The sequence below is a fragment of the Hypomesus nipponensis genome, chromosome 26 (assembly GCF_054491055.1).
Source record: "Hypomesus nipponensis isolate SF chromosome 26, ASM5449105v1, whole genome shotgun sequence".
NCBI lineage: Eukaryota > Metazoa > Chordata > Actinopteri > Osmeriformes > Osmeridae > Hypomesus > Hypomesus nipponensis.
The window spans coordinates 359,934-377,632 of record NC_140386.1 but is presented as its reverse complement, the minus strand read 5'-3'; the positions used below and the strand labels follow the sequence as shown (position 1 = coordinate 377,632).

The following is a 17,699-nucleotide window of genomic DNA, read 5'->3' as shown; positions in this document are numbered from 1 at the left end:
GCATCAACACAAACACACAAGAGAAATATGCCTGCTCGGGCCTTAAGTGGAAGGCTGGGAAAACATCTGCAAATGTCAGACCACACAAAGTACAGTGGAAAACATATTATTCCAGCATCGAATCAAATGTACAGCACATAGGGGGAAGGGAGTGAGGGGGGTTAATAAAATTCCAGCGATGTGAACATCCATACTGGCACGCCAGCCTTGACAGACACAGACCACGCTGAAATATGGGCCAAACATTAGTTTGGAAAACAAACAGAGATGTTAGTGACGTTCTAAAATGTGTGTATTTATGTATATGGCAAATAATCACTCCTCCATTGCTTTCTTTATCGTAATGCTAAATTAGAGGTTAAATTAGACTTACGAGTCTGTGGAGAAAAGCGTGCTAATCAAGTAGAGCTAGCTATTAGTCTGCAAGGACCATTGCCAGTAAGACAGCTGGAGTTACAGTAAGTATTTCCTGACTGCTGTGACAAGTACCAAACGGTTAGTGCCAACTATATGACACAGACATATTACTTATAAGGCATTTACTGGGTTTGAGTGTATGGTGCTAATTTTCCAGCCTTAATAGGCATATTTCTAGATCCAAGCCTTAACATACATCTTTGTATTGGAAACTGCACAGAAGATTCCTGTTGCAGAAAACGCTGGCAATATTTAAATCAGCCGCCACGTGAAAGTGTATGAAACCATTCTGCGGAGAGAGAAAATGTCCAAAACAATTTGTTGAAATTTGACGAGAAGCTGATGAACAGGAGGACTAAGAGGAAAGGGATGAAATATGGAGGATGAAATGGATGGGGTCGTGAAAGCGTGAGAGCGCTGAAACCACACAAGACAGACCCGGATTCATTGGAACCACCTTTACAAAAACAGTTTAGGCGCTAATCAAACAAATTGCTTTAAACATGTTTGGATTTCCGTGCTGAATGCTGCAACTAAGGTAAACAGAGTGAAGACCATAACCACACGAAGAGGGCTGACAGTTATGCTACATTTGACAACCATCTTTGTGGATAGGGGTTCAGGAGCCTGGTAAATACCAGGGGTGAAAGTTGGGCTCGGACCCGGGGCTGAGGTGTTGATGGGTAGAAAGCCGATCACAACAGACAGGTTATGGACCTGGCTGAGCTCAGGACTGGAGGTGCGACCTGCCTGAGGCCTTCATGGGAAATGACTCCTGACTGGCAGAGAGAAGCTCAAACTGTAAGGTGGCTAAATGGCAGCAGTGTATGGCCCCTTAGAAGAGAGCTGCTCATTACTGACCTGAGGGAGTAGTAGAAGATCGAAACAAACCGCCCGTTATAGCGTGGTGCTAGGGAAAAAACATTGCTGTTGACAGGACTCTGATGGAAAGCCTTGAGAAGATAGAACGAAGAGAGTGAGAGAGAGAGAGAGAGAGAGAGAGAGAGAGAGAGAGAGAGATGAGTAGTATTCACTCTGTCTTACCACTGGTGACTTGAGGACCCTGACTAATGATGATATTAGAACATTTGGCTGCTAACTAGCATAAAATCTGCTATTACTCATGTTTAGAGGTCTGGCCTTGTGTAAAAATAGAGAGAAAAAAACTTAGGGAGGTACTAAGGCCTTAACAAGCTCAACCAATTTTTCTTCTTTGATTGGTTTGATTGCACTGAGTGTTTTTTATTTGCCAAAGCTTTCTCACACAAGGTATAACATTTATTGTCGGATTCACAAATACACCACAGAATAAAACATGAAAAAAGTTATTCAAAAGCATTGGGATGAAAAAAAATGACTGAAAGAGAGTTTGTTTATCACAAGGTGCCTTTTTGCTCGTTTACCAATGAGGAAAACCACCAACACTTCAAGATCTGTTCAGTGGAGAGATGTTGGAGCAGAGTGCTGGGTCTGCGGCTGGCGGGAACATGTGCATTTAATCTGCCTGCTTCCAAATGCCCCGTGGCAACCACAGCAAAGAGCAGAAAAACGTAAATGGATGAAATTATATCCATATGATTCAACGAGACAGCTAAGGAGAGGCAGGTTTCTCAAGCGCTTAGTCAGGGAACAAAATTAAACACAGCTTCGCTAAAACATTCACATGACATAGTTTACACATATCCTTTCCATAGCCAAACGGGTCCCCTTTTAGCAGCCAGCCTCATCTGTTGCAAATACGGCCCTAATTTGAATGAATAAGATAGGGCCAAACTCTATTTAATTAAGCTGGATAGAGATTCATTTACACATGCTTGCTTTGTTATCCGTCAAGTCTTTTCTCTTTCCCTGTCCTCAGTCACAATCATGAGATAACTTGATTTATGAATGGTGAGATATGAGTACACACGGTGATGACTACAGGCAGCACTGGTCTCCAGATGGAACTGAGCAGCAACGCTTCAGCTCAGCCGATAAATGAGTTCGGAGGAAGTAGTCAATGACTAAAGAAATTGTTCTGAACAGCCATTTTGCCCTCATGCCTGCATAGTTTGGAGTCAACTTTAAATTATGTGGATGGTACATGAAACAGGAAGCATTCTTATGATGACTAAATTACGCCGCTGGTATAATCACAAGCCAGCTGGCTGCCATAGCTTGTAACAGGCTGATAGAGACGTGAAGCCTTAGAGTTGAGTTTTTCTATGGTCCAGACTGGCTACAGTCAAGTACAGGACTCATGGAAACACTTAACCTGTCGTGGTTCAGGGTCTATAACAGTCACATGTGCACCAGCTCCAGTGCCCTGTATCGTATTAGAGGGCTAAGATGTGATTTCCTCCTAATCGAGCTATGATGGGTTAACTGGTTCAACAGGTTGAAAGAAAAAGGAAGGTAAGGTCACTGGCGCAAAATATATCTTTCATAAGAATAGAAAAAAGGAAAAAGTTTTTATGTGTGGTTGTACAGTGTTTTCACTGAACCAAAGCCACATTTTACCAAAGTATCCAGGTTCAACAGAAATGGTCAAGTGGCCCAATTTGATGTCTCCTTCTAAAATGTGTTCTCACTAAACACCCCTAGCCTATACAGACCTATTATTTGGGAGATCCTTCAGGTCCCTTTGAAATCCATTCACCTTCCAGCACAAATCGGGTCAGTTTTCAGTCAAGCACATCTACTTTAACAGTGGACAGTGTTTAGACATGCATGTATTCTGAAGTTTTAACAGTAGTGGGGATGTTTGATATTTTTTATGTCAAAGAGCAGAGGTTGACTTTTATCACACAGTTAAGATATGTATATTGTGGTGAACTTCAGGTCAGAAATCTTACTAATGTGTTGCATCAGTATTGGACGTACATTATATTTTAAGTTGCAGCAAAAAAGAAAGTACACATGGATTTCCTCTCTTAAATATACAGTAGCATGAGTACTACTATAACTGCCCCTCCCTCCCTCAGCCCTTGATAAGTGCACCTTGTGTTATGCTAGGTTGCTGTGCTAACCATTTATAATGGCTAATTAGACAGTATTACACGGCTCGCCAATACCGTGGCTATTAGTATACCATCAAGCCATTAATTATAAACCTCTTTGTGTAACTTGAGCCACTGTGAAAAAAGACAAAGTGAGGAAGATGCAATGAAAATCCTAAACATGATCTGTGCTTTGAGCCGGCGTCTGGATGGATGTTACTGTGAGTCAATACAGTATCCTCTGTGATGCCATGGATCTCTGTAGCACCCTCTGACACTCTGGCTTCAATCTGTCCTTCACCTCTCAGTCACACCTGCCTCTCTGTCTCTCTCTCTCTGTCTGTCTGTCTTGTCTCTCTCTCTCTCTATTTCTCTCTATCTCTCTATCTCTCTCTCTCTCTCTCTGTGTTTCTCCATATCACTCTCTCTGGCTCTCTCTCTCTTTCGGTTTCATTCTTTCTTTCTTTCTTTTCCACTCTCTCCACACCTCTGGCTGGCCACAGCTTCTTCTTCTCTGGTTCCACAATAGAGCCAGTTCTTCATGTGGAGTGGTCGCTCTATCAGTGCCAATGACAGCTCTCAGAAATCTGTGCCAACCATTTCAATTGATTGTTATTCAATGCTTTTCAACACCTGATCTCTCCAGCAGCTTCTGTTGCATCTCCATATTATTTTGACCATCTTTCAATTTTCCTTAGCTCCTCCATCCTCCCCCTCTCGCTCTCTCACTATTGCCTGCTTTCTTTCTCACTCTCTACCCTTCTCTCCTTTTGGCAACTAAATCCTTGTCCACACAAGGAGAGTTGACACAGCTGCCCAAAGGCTTACGCCTACTGTACATTGGGCCACTCCATAATTCCAGCATGACAACAAATAAACATCTCAGAGGCCCAGTGGCCTGCCAAGCCAAACACCTTGACGCCAGAGGCACAATAATATTCACAGAGAAAACACTCCTGCAAAATTGAACAATAGGTCAAGATGGCATTGTGATCAACACCGACCTGGCAGGGTGCAGAGGGGGGGAAAGGGCAGTTTTGCACAACGGTACGTTCCATTGGAGAGCAACCAGACCACTGGAGCATTCTCAGTAACACAACGGCTGCCTGAGAAATGTGGTGAAACAGAAATGCCACAGTTCCAAACCGTTTGTTCTGCCTTTAGTGAGCCAAGGTCGTGTTCCCTTCTCACTTTCTGTTTCAGGGTCCAGTTTCAAGTTGAATAGCTGCTATGGATTTCTCTAAGGCATTTGACTGCAATCTGCTTTCAATGTGTCTGTTATTATCAAGGTTAAAGTGTATACATTTGTATTCCCACACTATTCAGATGTCAATACCTAAAATTCCACCTTCTAGTAGACCTATATTTCTTTGAAATATGTCAGTCTCTATTTTACAAATCCCTTGTAAACACATACATTTAGTGTAATAACCATCTATTCCTGCACAGATTATTCTAGACCAAAGCATCCTGCCAATTAGCAATAAGGCTCCATTATCCACAAGCTATTTCACATTTTTATATGATCTCCTTGAAATCTCTCATCAGCTGCTAGATAATGATTACACATATTTTTTTGTTTTATTTAGTTTCAGAAAGGCAGTATCTATTTTACAGGAAACGTATATGAAATTGCTTGTACATCTGTACATTTTACTGTAGGCCTACAGTAGACATTTTGCTTTCAAATTTGATTGTTGCATTCTGAAATGATATTTTTTATTTCATGATGTTTGTATGACAGAAAGCAAAGCTGCATGATAATAAAGAAGAAAGAAACGTTCCATTCCAACCAATATAAGCCTTTAACATTGATATTAAACTTATTTTAAGGCTGCACAGATCAAACTGGAAACACATGTTTGCATGTGAGTGGCTTTCCTTTTTGGACATTCTGAAACAACTTCCCTGGTGTAAAACTCTATGGGGAAAAGATGAAACAGGTACATTTGTGGCTTGGTCTGAATCTCTCTACTTGCACTAGTGCAGGTCTGCAGTCTTGCAGTGTGTAGTCTACAATATTGCAGTCTCTCTGTCTTTATCTTTTGATCTCTTTATCTCTGGAGAGGATTACAATAGGCTTTTTAGTGGTGCAATTCCACCAGAGAGAGTGCTTGAGTGAAGGCTGAGCATGTTAGTGAACAGAGTCTGAAGAGAGCACGGATAGCGTTGTTGGCCTGAATAGAACCATTTTGATGGAGACTGTTCAAAATCTCTAATTGCTCAACTGCGTTCCAGCTGTGACTCAGCATTACAGTGCACAATGTTCTGCCAAAGTTCCCAAAAATGGCAACAAAAGCTTTAAATAAAAAATATGCCAGAACACTGGCTTGCATCATAAAGCACAGGGTATTCTCCATAAGGACACTTGAAGGGCTAAATAGGTATTGTCAGACTTACTATCTTTCTTACAGATTTGACTATGATATTAAATCAATTATTATCTTATATCAAAACTATCCAACTGTACCCTAATCCACTAACTAAAACTGAACTAATAATACAGTCCACTTAATCTTTAACATTTGAACTAACTGACATCCATCCTTATCCTTTACCAGTCAATAATGCTTAAGCTGGAAAGTAATATTTGTATGTTGCTTGTTTGACCTAATTGTCTACAAACTTCCTGGTCTTGGTCTGAAACTTGATGGTGTGAACTGGACAACATGAAGTAGTGTAGATTCTCAGCTCTGTTCTAGTCTGGGCAGGGTGTAAGTATACTGTAGGCCCCAGCTGTGGTCTGGCCCTGTGGCAGACGTGGTCTGCAGTCAGACCTGTATGAAGGTGTCTCTTGTTTGCTGCTTGTTTATTGGGAGATATGTCGGCGGTCAGGGCAGATGTTGCTCTAGGCTCTGGTCTGTGTGATTCAGCCTGTCCCCAGCATATGCTACATCAATACCTCAACAAACCCCACCTGGTTGCACTGAGAGATTTACCTGTGTCCACACACACTCAGCAGGCTCGGCTCACACACTCTTTATACACTGTGGTTCTGGCGGAATGTAAGCAGAGTGGCTACTGCAGCACAATTAGTATGTGAGCACAAAACGAAGTTAGTGTTGCAGTGTACAGACTGTTCTGTGACTTGCCTCGCTCACCTCCAGAAAGCAGATGTCCTGTATGTTTTCATTTACCTTGTAAAATACTTGAAAAACATGTTTTTTCCTTAATTAGCTGTATGGCCACAGTAATGAAACAGTTCCCATGGCCAAAGTTCTTTACGACCCATGGCAGTGAACCGATAGAATCCATTGTTAGGGAGATTTTTAGGAACCATATGTGATTTGATCTGGTCTAAGAAGGCCTTCAACCTCAGAGGTAAATGGGGGGATCCCTGGACTGCAGTAAACCACACTCCCACCTTCAATCTTGGTATCTGTCCCTAGGAGAGCCCCCAAATCATGCCCAGAACCCTGACCACAGGCCCAAGTCTGTCTCTCCTATGTATTAGTAAACCGATCTAGCCGACTGGCCAAGTTAAACTGATTAAGGCCTTGGCTGAGCCACAATTATGACACAATCCCTGTGCTATGTACGGTCAGCTTCAGCCATAGTCCTCCGGTTTCAGTTACGAGACCATGATTAAATGTTGAGGAAATTGCAAACTAAAAATATTGCATTCCAGACAGATGCAATTAATGTATATCACATGTAGATCCTCTATGCTTTTATACCTGGTTACACGATCTAAGACAGGGGTAATTTTTCCCCTCACTGCTGAAGTTGCTCCAAAGTCTTTGAGACACTATAACGCTTCAGTGAATAAAGGAACTATCAAATGAGAATATAGAGAGCATCGACACTCACATGTCGTATTTGTGTTAGGGATGATAGGGTGGTGGAAATACCAAAATGATCCTAATTGTTTTGATAACGAGGTCCAAATTGAGAGAGACAGAGACAGACAGAGAGAGAGAGAGAGAGAGAGAGAGAGAGAGAGAGAGAGAGAGAGAGAGAGAGAGAGAGAGAGAGAGAGAGAGAGAGAGAGAGAGTGACTGGATTGCATTAATGTAAGATTGACTGGAAAGCATTTATGGCCTGACAAAAACTTGGCCTGGCCAAGTTGACAAGGAAAACAAGCAAGATCCATCTATTTCCAGGACTTTCATGCCAGTGCCAAAACATCAGTCTCAGAACACTTTTGCCAGAAGTGTCATCATACTAATGTATGTATCACATATGGACAGTGTTTCTCTACTATTAGCATGGTCCAAAGACAGCCAAGTGCCACAATGGACCTGACACAGGGCACAATATATCTATGCTACGACAGCATTGGTTTCTTATTATGTATCATAATTTAATATGACAGGTTTTTAGTGTTCAGGAACCATATCCCAAGGACCACTATACAGCTGTTGTTTGGATGCCTGTGTAGTTAACATGTTTGTCTGTCTGTAAGTTTGTTGTGTGTTTAAAGTGTGTAAAGTGTGTACAGTGTGTAAAGTGTGTAACGTGTGTAAAGTGTTTAACGTGTGTACAGTGTGTAAAGTGTGTAACGTGTGTAAAGTGTTTAACGTGTGTACAGTGTGTAAAGTGTGTAACATGTGTAAAGTGTGTAACGTGTGTAAAGTGTGTAAAGTGTGTACAGTGTGTAAAGTGTGTAAAGTGTGTACAGTGTGTAAAGTGTGTAACGTGTGTAAAGTGTGTAACGTGTGTACAGTGTGTGATAGTCTGTCTTAAGGCTCTCTCTCTCAGACATATCTTTTGCAGGTAGCTGCTACTGGCCAGTAGCCACACTCTGAAAGATTGTAATGGGTAAGTTGTCCAGACAGACCAGAGTGTCAGCGGCTCTTACTGGTACAAACACATTAATATCAACGTCACTCGCCGCTGGCACCCCGCGCCCAGACAGCTCTAGTTTCAGCCCACATTCAGGGGAAAAGTCGGGTCATGTGCAAGAACCTCAGTTTTAATTAGCTAATGGTACTCCCTGTTTCATCTCCAGCGTTTGAGCTGATTGCTGACAAAAGACTCCATTTACTTCCTAAAACACACGCCATTTTGGCGGCAGCCTCCACTGTTTGTCTCAATGTCTGCTTCTGGGAGAGTTTGCTACTCTCTTCCAAAAATCAGTCTAATAAATCTAAATATATATGTTTGTTGGTTTCACACCAGTAAAAAAAGGAAATTCCATGATCTCTGCTAGTTTTTCCAGCAGAGTCCAGCATCCAAATTTCCTTTAGCAAGTGGTGTGCTTGCAGGGTGTGCATGTAGGTGTGTGTATGTGTGTAGGGGGAGACTGTTTACACAAGGCCTTCATTAGCTTGGTAGGGTGTAAGGTGTTTTATCATCCTGGCCTGGGTGGCTCTATGTCTGCTAGAATTGTAGAATATATCATGCACTAAATGTGTTAATTAAACAGTGAAGTTGATTTCTATGGGGGAAACATATGAATACAGCATGTATAGTATGTACTGCATGTACACAATAAAACAATTCTATACTTCAGGGTTCATAATAAGCAAAAACTCTATATTTTTATTCTAATTTAGAGAAGTATCAATGTACTATAAATAAGTGAACTACATCCCTTCAACCTATCAATTGCTCTCACACTCACACCACAGTCCACAACAAAGTGACAAGGCTTGTATTAGGACATCACTCTTGAATTCACTATCTTCCTAAAAAATGAAATGAGGAGGCAGAAATCATTTGTTTCAATAACCAAAGGCCAAAACATATTTTAGAGACTTAATTCCCACACATTTCAGTAAACCTTTCATCTGAAGAGAGAGAGATTAAATAAAAACAAAATGATATTTTCTTTCATCAAACTTTGTATCTAGGTTGTCCACAGAAGTTTGGAAGAATATTAATCTGAACTTTACGGACTTGAGTCGAGTGATCAGACACATCAAATCCACCGGACGGCATCAGAGAGCCCTCTAAGAAAACAAAGCCTGTGACTATTTCAGAGCAGCGGTCGTTGGATATATTTTTAATATTTATGCAGACATGAGAAACATTTTTTAATAAACTAAAACAACACTCGAATTAGGCATGAAACACAACAGGATATTGCAGGGAGATTATGCAGTTTCCTTTACGCCTGTGTGTCCCTGCCTTCCCGACTACTCTAGCTTACTGCACAACAGCCTGAGGCCTCAGTTAATTAGAAAGGGGAACCAAAAGTACCTTCTAAAACTTTACAGGGCTCCATAAGTGCTCCAAACTCAACGTTTACAGATGGAGGGGGTGCATTTTTATGTGGGATTGCGTTAAACGTAGCCAGGTATCAGAGGGTGACAAGCGAGAGGTCAGAGTACGACTTGTGTTGTGATAATGACTTTTTCCTGCCAAGATGCGGCGTGAAAAAATTCTGTGCAGCTGGGTTATGTGAGTGAGTGTGTGTGTGTGTGTATGTGTGTGTGTGGGGGTGTGTGTGTGGGTGTATGTGCATGAGTGTTATGCTTGGATGTGACCAGAGCTTGCTTCATGATCGCTCACTGGAATCTGCCGCTGGTAAGATAATAAAAGGATTAGCTTGGGTTTTTCTGGAGCATTTGGTTCTAAATCAAAACGTCTCATCTGTTTCCTCTGTGCAAATAGCTGGAATTCCTGAATGCCTTTGTCTATTGCACGAGTGTAGCAAACACAACACGCATCACTGTCTGCAGTCAATCAAAAGGCTTTGCAGAAAAACAGCCTAAATAAGGAATGACTAGAGATGGATGGGACTATAACTCAACACACTCGCAGTCACACAAACAAACACACACACGCACAGCCTCACACACACACCACAAACACAGGCATGGCTCCATTGGAAGTTCACTTTGGCATACACATTGATATGACCTACGGCCTACAATATAATACAAACAGACTGGAACATAGTATGACCACCATCTCAAATGCAACCACCCACATATGCAAAGCACATGCTTATTTTCTTCACACCAAAGCATCTATGGAACACCAAATCTAAATAAATAATGTCCACTTCTACAGATTAGATGTGGTGACGAAACAACATGATATATTATACAGCTGTTTACATTCAGTTGGAATAGAGGCTTTCAATCTACATTGCAAAAAGTCAATACTTCCTATTGCAGGGGTTAAAAGAAACAAACTAAACCTTCACATCATTCCACAGCTCTGAATATATGTGTGTTTGTGTGTGTGTTTGCCTGCATGAGTAAATTCTGCTTCATGTTCTCAGACAAAGTACAGCAGCTTTACTACACTGAGCAGAATTGTTTTAATGTTAACATCTGGTAAACATCTCCTTACACACACACACACACACACACACACACACACACACACATATGCACACACAGACACTGTATGTACATCATATATACACTGACACACACACACACATTGTATTTGCCTTCTTGTCGTATTTGTCACCAAAGGGTGACATCAGTCAAGACACACCCAAGACAAATAAGCATTAGCAGCTGCAAAAAAGAAAAGTTAAAATTTTCTGTGTGTACGCAACACATATTCTGATGACAAAATAAAGACATTGAACTGCATCCAAGCTTCACAGCTATTATAACTGCACAACATCCTCACTACAAACTACTAAAACAAACTACTTGGCTAAAAGATGATTCACAACAAAAAAATGGCTTCTTTTCTAATTACCTACATTGCACACGCACTCACAACAGGCTCAACATCAACATTCAGTATACGGTGGAAATATCTACACCAAGAAAACTACAAATACAGCCTTCTTAACACTTCACTTTTCACATGTCAACTACTTTTAGAAGCCTAAAAGGAAACTAGATATTTGAAAATAAACACAGCCTGAACTTCATCAGAAATAAAACAGGTACTGTATAAATATTTTCTGAATACGTTTTTCACTAATTAAGCTTTTGGATGGCTTCCATAAAATTAAGAAGACCATTTATGACAAGGGGTTGACTCAAACTCTGAACTGAGCAAGACATGAAACGTTACTGACTATCAGCCCCCCTCCTCGGCTCCTACCAACAGACTACTACATTTCTCTCTGTGTTTGGTTTGGATAAAAAGCCAATTCACTTAATACTTGTGGGATGGCTAAACATTTAAACCTCCCATTTAACGGGATCAAGTGTATGCATTGTTTGGTTATGTTAACCAGATGTGAAGGGTTTTCATGATCTGAATCCTCTCTTAAAAAACAGAGGTTCAGGAAAAATAAACATGGTTTTGCCCTACACCAATTGTGGACTAATTGTGTATTTGGACTGAATCATTCTTAACGTTGGAGGGCTTTTTCCATTTGCTCAGGGTAGGTGGGGAATGACAGGTTGACATTGATTAGTGTGTTGACTTGTGGAATTGGAGAGCTTTACCTGTAAAGAATACAACCACAAATATATTTATACAAGATCCAATGACTAACTCTTCAAGTTTGCTCAAAACTTGCATTTGAAACATTCTGTTGAAAAATACAGACACGACTTGTTCGATGTATCAAACCAAAAACAAACTGTATAAAATAATAGAATAAGCTTATACTAGTTTTGGGGTCTCTAAGATGTTTCCTTGAGAAGCAACCATAAGCTTGTTCCTGTTTGTTTGAAAAAAAAAAAAAAAAAGTAAATCATGGACATGAATCTTCGCTGCCATTAAACACTTGCAAAAAACGATTTCTACAGACTAGGCCCTGTGAGTACATAACCAGGCCTCAAAATTGAGGTTTCCTCAAAGTCCTAAGCTATGGGATACAATATAATGAGTACTGTAAGCAACAAAAGGAGGTCAGATGGCTGAGCCGTTAGGGAGTCGGGCTATTAATCAGAAGGTTGTTGGTTCGATTCCCGGCCGTGCCAAATGACGTTGTGAATGACGTTGTGTCCTTGGGCAAGGCACTTCATCCTATTTGCCTCGGGGAGAATGTCCCTGTACTTACTGTAAGTCGCTATGGATAAGAGTGTCTGCTGAAATGACTAAATGTAAAAAAGCTAGAATAAATGTGGAAAAGGCCTAGATTCCTAAAACACAATTTTGTGGGTATGTGGTTGTGTAAGATGAATGAGTGGAGTGTGAGAACATTGTCCATTATCAGCAGCTTACTTCTGGGTGCTAGGTGGACACTCACCATACACTTGTTGGGCTTCTCCCCAGAGTGAACCCTCATGTGGATGAGCAGCTTGTAGCGGGCATTGAAGGGCTTGTAGCGGCGGATACAGCCGGCCCAGAAGCAGGTGAAGTCCTCACCTTTCCTCTGGTCGATGTGCACCTTCTCGATGTGCCTCACCAGTTCCTCCTGCTGCTCGTATGCAGCGCTACAGTCAATCCAGCGGCACACCTGCTTTTCCCCCTGTGGACCCCCTCCGATGTCTTCTCTCTCTGGAGCTGAGTGAGAGCCACCGAGGCCTGACATGGAGGGGGCCTTAGGTCCCGGAAGCACGGAGGAAGATGGGGCTGTGGGCTGGCTCTGGAGATGCAACCGGCTACCTTGGTTAGGGCTCACATATTGGTGCAGGTGGTAGGGTGGGGGCATAGAGGGCCGAGGGGGGGCAGGGTGCTGGGTTTGAGCGCGTACATACCCGTTGTGTCCCGTTAGGTGGTGCTGGTGATGCTGGTGGTAGTGGTGCTGAAAGAGCTCCTCCTCGCTTGGAGAGAAGTCGTCCAGGGGTTCTTGTTTCAGGGCCCCTGCCCTCTGACAGCCCTGTGAGAGGGAACCTCCTCCAGGCTGCATCAGGGCCCTGCTCATGAGCTGCCCCATTCCTTCAGATTCTCCTCCCCCTCCAACATCACCATCTCCACACCTGGGCAGCCCCTGCTGCATCGAGCCCAGATCCTCACACAGCCCCTGGCCCGGCTCCAGCTCCACAGATGACACTAAGGAGGATGAGGAGGAGGAGGAAGAGGAGGAGGAGAGGGACAGCAGGCAGGTGGCAGGCGAGGGAAGTTGACAGCTCTCCTGTGAGGAAGCCTGCTGCTGGGGGCTGTGAGGTGGGGGCCGGGGCTGGGTAGGGAGCTTGCAGAGGACGTCCCTGTAGGTGGACGACGCGGAGGTGGAGGAGAAGCCGGCAGTGCTGGCGCTCCGAGGCTGGATGGGAGAGGGGTTTGCCCGCAGCCCGTTCACGCAGGCTACGATGGACATCTGGGAGGAGCAGATGATGGCGGTGATATCGATCCCCTCGGCAGTGGCGGAGGAGGCGGAGGAGGCGGAGATGACGGCTGAGGCAGCGGGGGAGTCTGAGGCCAAGGACAGGCAGCGTCTCGTCAGACTGCTAGCATGAAGCAACCGCGCCGAATGACGGGAGCCAGCGCCGGGGGACAATGACAGTGGGGAGGAGCCATCTTCATTATTAAACGGGTACGCCGCGTCCGCCGGCACTGCGCTGCCTAAGCTGCCAACGACCACATTGCCGCTATGCTGTGGAGCCTCCACATCCCCCCGCCTCATCCCCACGGCTCCTCTGTCACTCTGGAAGCCAGCCTGGGGTGACATGGGAACACCCGGTCCGGAGGTGATCTTGTAGCCCATGGAGGTCTCCTGTTTGATGGGGTAGGGGAGTGAGGATCTGGGCCCGTTGGAGCTGCTGCAGACCCCATCTGGGGAGGCCAGGGATCTATGGAAGGAGGCAGAGGACCTGTAAAGGGAGGGACGTAGAGGAAACGTAAGGGCTAGGCTAACAGGGCGACACAGGGAGAGAATATGAGTGCTATCAGCCGTCCACAGTTGACAGATGAGGGCTGCGTCTGTCTGTGTCCTGTCAAATCGTCCTCCACATCACCACAATCCCCCCTCTCAACCTGGCCCCCTTTCCTGGCAGGACTGTGGGCTTTGGCTCTCTTATCTCACTGTTTACACAAAAACTATGTCACCCTTAAGCGCTCGGACATAGCTACAAGCTTCCCACTTTTGAATAGGTATGCTTCGGCAACCTTTTCGCTATGTTTTCTAGGGTCCTTTTTAGAGAGCTATGAACACCAGCTCAGCTGAGTCAGTGGATTTTGTGAATAAATGAGATGGGACTTTGAGCCTGGAAGTGCTTATGAATGGCCATTTATGACTAAGAATAGAAAAGGTCTCCCAAGATACAGAGAGGCCACAGCCTTGTGTGTCTCTGACAGGCTTTGATGACACAAAAGGGTTAAACCCTACCCTACACTGGGATAAATGGGAGTCACCTGGTTTGTTGGCATAATGGCTGCTTCTGAAGATTCAGCGCTTACAATACTGTGTATTATGGTGGGAATCTTGCTCCCGGTGAATGGGAGCCAGGTCGTATTTCTCCATGCGTAGCTGTGATCTCCTACATAATAATTCCTGTCAGTTCCCTCATTATGGATTTTGTGCAAAGATCTTGAGTGATGTGAAAAGGCTCCTCTTTCTCTGTCCTGTTCATGAAGGAATCCTCTTTGTTTGCTCTCCCTGAGCATGCTGGGAGTGAGTGGCTAACGCTAGCTGGGATAAAGCTGCAGTTTGGGATTTTTTCGTAGTCAATAAAGAGTAGCTCCCTTTCATGAGCGCTGTTTCCTGTTTGGCTGTGGCAATGGAATTCTGAGACAATATGAGTGAATTGAATGTCTGTCCATTTCACTTTCGGGTATATGGCTGTGATCTGAGGGAGAAAAGAGAGGAGGAGGAGTACGAAAAGGTGGGGGAGGAGGAAAGGAGCTGATAACGGCAGTGAAACTACAACAAGTAGACCCATTCACAAACATTTCATCAACAGTAAAGCATGTGTGTATCAGATGGTATGATTCCAATACAATTTTGAATGACATGATTTTTTAACAGTCAGTAGGTTGCATACGTTTTCAATGAATCATATACTATATATTGGATGACCTTTAAAACAGAGTTGTAAAAATATGTATTCTCAATGCCAAATATTTAAATAGTCTACTATAGTATAAAGAAATGCGCTAAGAAAACCTTGGTGTGTTGGCCTTACCTGGCCTCTTGCTGTTGCTGGAGATGCAGGTTCTGTGTTGGTCTGTCACAGTGCAGGCTGGGGTGGTAGAGACCCCCGGGCATGTCCCCTGCAGGCACTACCATGCTTTGCCCACAGCGCATCAGAGTGCTCTCGATGCCCCCCAGGTCAGCTGTGATGTCCTTCTCAGAACAGTAGGTGCTACAGCCTCCGTTTGCTGGAAAACAGCAGGGGGTATGGGACCAATAACCACATCAGTGTCCTACTTAGAATCACTTCACACTTACTAGCATACGAGTCACAGATGACAAAATAGATATGGTAAAGACAAATGATCCTAAATACAGCTCAATGGGAAAGTTGGAGGACAGTCAAACTTTTTGGCCAAGAAAACATAAAAAACAGCCCTGCAAGATGAATAATTTCCACAGAGAGCAAGATATTCCACTGAGACTGTAGTTACTCTAGCAGTGACATGTCAAATTTATATTAAATGATGAGAATTCTCTCAAGGAAAGCTACATTTTTCTCATGTGATGATCTTTGGAGGATATTTGTTCTCTCTTCTGAACTTCAAAAGCTGACAGCAGCTTTGTCGCCAGAGAGAGATTCATCACCCTCAACTGTGTACACTGTATACTATGTACAGTACACAAAGCACATTACGGTGTAATTACAAACTAATACAATCTTTTCTACCATGGGAATACCTACTGCAAATGATTCATTCTAAATGTAACAGTCCATGTGGGAGTAAAGGCCTTAAGCTGTAAAGTATTCCCCTAAAGTGTATACTTGGATATATCACAAGCTGGATGATAAGATGGTGAGACAAAAGTCACATTTGAATTTCTAATGTGTAAAATTCCTTATCGCAAAATTAGCATCTAACTAATTCCACAAGAACATTACACACAACGATATGTGAGGCTGGTTGACTGAGGACACTTACAATACTCAAAGGTTGTACCAACAAAAAGGTTTCACTAAAACATGCTTTATGACCAAAAATAGAAACGTGACAGATTAAAAGGAAGCAAAACTAGGTGGTGCATGAGGAAACATTTGCTGTGGGAAAGACGATACCCCGTCACTTACGTGTAGTCGGGCACAAGTCCCCTGTAACTCAATTTCTCTAATTCAATTTGCTCATAATGATGTTATTGACAATGTTAACACACCCCCTGAATTATCTTTAATACAGACACCCAAACATGTCCTGGGTAAAATAAGAGGGAAAAGGAAGAAGAAGTGCAGAATAACAGTGAAATGAAACAAGAGAAGAGACAAAACAGATATAGACAGGAGAGAGTAAATAAGCTTTGAGAGACAGACAAAGGAAAAGAAAGGGGAAAGGATGGGCTGAGAGAAAAAGAGAGAGATAACGAGACAGAGAAAGAGAGGCAAATCAAACACTGCAGCAATGCTGAGGGAATATGAGAGGCATGCTGGTTTCACTCATAGCCGTAAACAGAAGGCAATAATTTTTTTCTAAGAATACAAATGGTTTTGTTTATTAAGGCTTGGATCATTCTGTCTTTTTTTCTCTCTTTGGCTCAGCCTTTCTGAGTTAGAATATCCAACTGTGTTTGTGTATAAAACGTTAGGGCCTGTTGATCAACAGCCAAGTAGTTCTTGCTTCATCTGGAGCAAGAGTGATTCCATCAGGATGGATAAGGGCAACATGACATTAGTAGACGGAATGATTGTAGTTAGGGTTCACAAAAGCATAATTTATTTAAATCAGACAGTTGCCCAGAACTGATTATCAATGATTTGTTTATTTTTTTGAGACAAAAAGACACAATATATTCAATAATTGTCAGCATTTGACAAATATATTTTCTTATTTGACTTCAATTATCATCAGGAGTGTACTCAAACATGACTTCCAAAGCACTGCACCTGGCTCTCTGGAAGACAAATCTCTATTTTTGGCATTGATTGCTCCTACAAGTTTTGTGTTTTGAATTTGTTTAGTCACTCTCAGTCCAATAAAGTCAAGGTCTCTGGACTCAGTTTCATCACAAATGCATTATTCTGTACTATAGAGAAACTGAATGCTCAAGTGATTTAGAGCCATGCCACATTAGTAATAGAATCAGTCATGCTCAGGCTGGAGAAACAGGCTTTTCAACATATGGTGGCTTGGAATAGGACCAAGCGTAATTCAGTTTATATTGAAGTATACTGATGTGCCATGGCAATTCATCATTTAATATTTCATTGTGTGTTAGGGACTGGTTTGATCAGGAGGTGGAAGCTAGTGAGAGCACTGGGGACTGAGGTGAAACATAAGACAACCAGACGCAATGACAAAGCTCCAAAAATAGTGTGACAGCTGGGGAGAGAGGAAGAGAGACAGTGTGAGAGTGAGAAAGAGAGATATGGCAATGGTGAGAGCTGGCAGGAGGCAGGAGGGAGAGAGGGAGAGAGGAAGAGAGGAAGA

General features: G+C 42.9%; 1 protein-coding gene across 1 annotated transcript in view; it reads right to left on the bottom strand.

Annotated features, from left to right (window-relative positions):
- Positions 1-17,699, bottom strand: part of glis1b (GLIS family zinc finger 1b) — a 57,015-nt gene that overhangs the window by 20,937 nt on the left and 18,379 nt on the right. The window contains exons 2-3 of the mRNA XM_084692581.1: positions 15,272-15,467; positions 12,457-13,960 (exon numbers count right to left, since the gene is read on the bottom strand). Coding sequence (XP_084548707.1) covers positions 12,457-13,960; positions 15,272-15,467 — 1,700 coding nt within the window. The remainder of the gene's footprint in view (positions 1-12,456; positions 13,961-15,271; positions 15,468-17,699) is intronic.